General features: G+C 31.7%; 1 protein-coding gene across 1 annotated transcript; it reads right to left on the reverse strand.

Annotated features, from left to right (window-relative positions):
* Window positions 1-264: 264 nt before the first annotated feature.
* Window positions 265-2,543, reverse strand: LOC139500989 (galactose-3-O-sulfotransferase 2-like). Its single transcript, XM_071289928.1, has 2 exons — window positions 2,457-2,543; window positions 265-2,082 (listed from the first exon to the last, which is right to left on the reverse strand). Exons 1-2 carry the CDS (start codon window positions 2,474-2,476, stop codon window positions 969-971), a joined length of 1,134 nt encoding a protein of 377 aa, XP_071146029.1. The 5' UTR covers window positions 2,477-2,543; the 3' UTR covers window positions 265-968.
* Window positions 2,544-3,517: the final 974 nt, after the last annotated feature.

Consider the following 3,517-nt stretch of genomic DNA (forward strand, 5'->3'; position numbering starts at 1 on the left):
GTCATACCACATAACATACTTCGCGAAAAATTGCGTTTAAATTGTGTGCATTTGTATAAATACTCTATATAGATAAAGGCAGATGTGGTGTGAGTGCCAATGAGACAACTCTCCATCCAAATAACAATTTAAAAAAGTAAACCATTATAGGTTAAAGTACGGCCTTCAACACGGAGCCTTGGCTCACACCGAACAACAAGCTATAAAGGGCCCCAAAATTACTAGTATAAAACCATTCAAACGGGAAACCAACGGCCTAATCTGTTTATTAAAGAATAACAACATTTAATAGAAATCTATGTACATATTATGGCAAACGATATAGATATCAGATAATTGATCAACAAATATACAAAGTACATAAGTATCTAACAATGTGACATTAGCTTTACATTGAATGGTATATATTTAATCAACTGTTACATACAAAACAATCATCCTGTAGATGCAATGGAGATAATTATTGAACATAAGTAAAACAAAACAACAAAGAAAATCTGCTTTTAACAAATTGACAATAATTTCAAATTGAATGTACCAAATGTTACATTTAAAATGATTATTCTGTAGATATAATTAATCTTTCGATTTATCACAGAAAAGTTTCACCTGGTCAAATGTACTAACTTCAACAATATTACTAGTGAAAAGTAAAATCCCAAAAATACTGAACTCCGAGGAAAATTCCAAAAGGAAAGTTTCTAATCAATAGCAAAATCAAAATCTCATTCACATCAAACGAATAGATAACAACTGTCATATTCCTGACTTGTTACAGGCATTATCTTATGTAAAAAAATGGTGAATTGGACCTGGTTTTATAGCTAGTTAAACCTCTCACTTGTATGACAGTCGTATTAAATTCCAATAGATTCACAACGATGCACGAACAAAACAAACAGACATAATAGGTAAAAATGTAAACAGATTGTATGTTTGAACAATCCGCCGGAGACAAACATCTATTTTTACCTTGGATATTGATTCTCTTTTATTTTTTTTACAAAGTCAAATTCCGAAATCATTAATGAATCACATGTGCCTCGAGTTATTTCAAAAGTTTCGCTCCATTCTGACGATGGAAACTTTAACACTGTTGATTTTTTATTTAAATTCTGACAAAAGTCTTCTACTTCTTTTCTGACAGTTTTGAAATACAACACTTCTTCGTGAAACAATAATTCCATTTTAATTTGGCGCCACAGTTTTAGGTAAAAATGTCTATACAACATGAAGTCTATTTCAGATAATTGTCTATACCTTGTCCGATCATTCTCCCCAATATTAATTTCTTTGTTACCTGTGTTAGTATTTGCATTCTGTCTGATATAAAGTATATCCTTTGTAGACCATTTCAAAATTCGCTTTAACAAAATCATAGACTCATCAAAATGTTCCACTATGATAACTAATGCAAATTCTTTGTCCAGCTGCTTAATATATTTGTGAATGTCTTTTTTTCTTGATCTCGAATTAACAAGAAGTTCCAGCGGAAAACCATAATCTATTGCCATTCTGTTTTTAGTAAAACTGTACAAAGCATACTTTTCAATTGATATAGATGCATCATGTTTCTCTGGATCTTCAAGAAAATCTGTTATTGCTCTAGGTCCAAATATATTAAATCGATCAAACATCATTGGAAAGTACAGCATCATTGATATAAAGTAATCAAATGGATCTCGAAGTGTACCAATGTAAACAGTGTCATTTGGAAGAATGTTTTCAAACGCTGTCCTGTTATATAGAACGTGTAGGCATAAAATATCAAAATGGGTGGATGATAATGGTATGGACCGAATGTTTTTCGGTGTAACCGTTTCTAATACACTTATCACATTTGGTTGTATTGCATCAACAGCTGGCATGACAAATGTTAAGTTTCGTTCTGTCCCAAAACGAAACAAAATATTTTGTATAGTTGTGCTAGCCGCCTTGTGAACTTTAAGAAATGCAATATGACGGGCTTCCTGTTGCAATGCATTCAACTGAATCGGCAACTCTCGCTTTTCAATGGTTCTGAATGCAATATAAATCATGGGTGCAGTAGTGATCACTACCAAAACCGCTAGGCGTATCAAACTACAAGATATGATTAAACATAAACTCATAAAAATATACACCCCCCTCCAAAAAACCCCAAACAAAACTAGAAAAAATACGTATTTTGCGGGCTTAGATAAATTAAAATTGCAAAAGCAATATTTTGTATTCATAGAGCAACTGCTGTACAGTAATTTAATGGAACACATGCTTCAAATCTGATTTATCGCCCGTAGACCAGAAAACAATACAATTAGTAAATTTGCAAAACAATAGAAATACTTGCTTTCAATTATTTAAATTGTCAATTATGGTATTTACTGTACATAGCTTTAAAATTTAGTTGAAATGATCTTGATATATGGGTTTTATAAGAACCAATACTTAATGAACTTTCAGATAAAAAGACTCACCGATAGGTTGCTACTCGCATTTTCCAATTTGTGCAAATACAATTATTGTTATTATTGTATTTGTATCATATATACATTTTGTAGTTATACTATTTTTGTTTACTGGCGTGGACAACAGATGTAGTTTCTTTTGTTCATACATAGATTTATTTGAAATTTGTTACTATATAATCTATACTATTAAACGAGAAGACCTCATTTTGGGTGTCGCTTCTCTTCTTTCCACAAGAAATTAATCAACACGCCTCTGTGTCCTATAGGTACAGTGCATAGTCACATTTGTCATCCATTCATATGATTATTCAGCTTGAGTTATTTTGGGAGAAAAACGATTTTGATACCTTTTCTTAAATTCTCCAGTCATTAAATCATTTACAAAACTCATTGATTACAAAAAAAAAGAAGATGTGGTATGATTGCCATGTTGAGTCAACTCTCCACAAGAGACCAATATGACACAGAAATTAACAACTATAGGTCACCGTACGACCTTCAACAACGAGCAAAGCCCATACTCCAGGCCCCGAACTGACAATGTAAAACAATTCAAACCAGAAAACTAGCGGCCTTATTTATGCACAAAAAATGAACGAAAAACGCATATGTAACACATAAACAAACGACAACCACTGAAGTACAGGCTCCTTACTTAAATGTTCATAACATACTAAATGTATGTTCATATTGAAATTGATAGAAAACCAAAAATTGGGAATTTTGGAAATAATGACCTATGAATTATGATACTTTTGCTGAAATTCTCCAGTCATTCAATATTTTACAAATTTCTTCCAACAACACTTTACATACTTTAAACTTCGCTCTGAATGACCGCGATTTCGCGGGTGTGTTCTAGTGACAATTGAATTCAGAAACATGACCTTGTTCATATTATATAATGCTAATGAATAAATATATACATAGTCATGAGCAGAGGCTTTATAAATTGATGATATGATTATCAATTAATTTACAAACTATGTATTAAACTTACCTGATAATTTATGATTACTAATTCATAAAAAATGTATCTTAGGGAATCCGATCGTCATATTGCCAAT

The sequence above is a fragment of the Mytilus edulis genome, chromosome 13 (genome assembly GCF_963676685.1).
Source record: "Mytilus edulis chromosome 13, xbMytEdul2.2, whole genome shotgun sequence".
Classification (NCBI taxonomy): domain Eukaryota; kingdom Metazoa; phylum Mollusca; class Bivalvia; order Mytilida; family Mytilidae; genus Mytilus; species Mytilus edulis.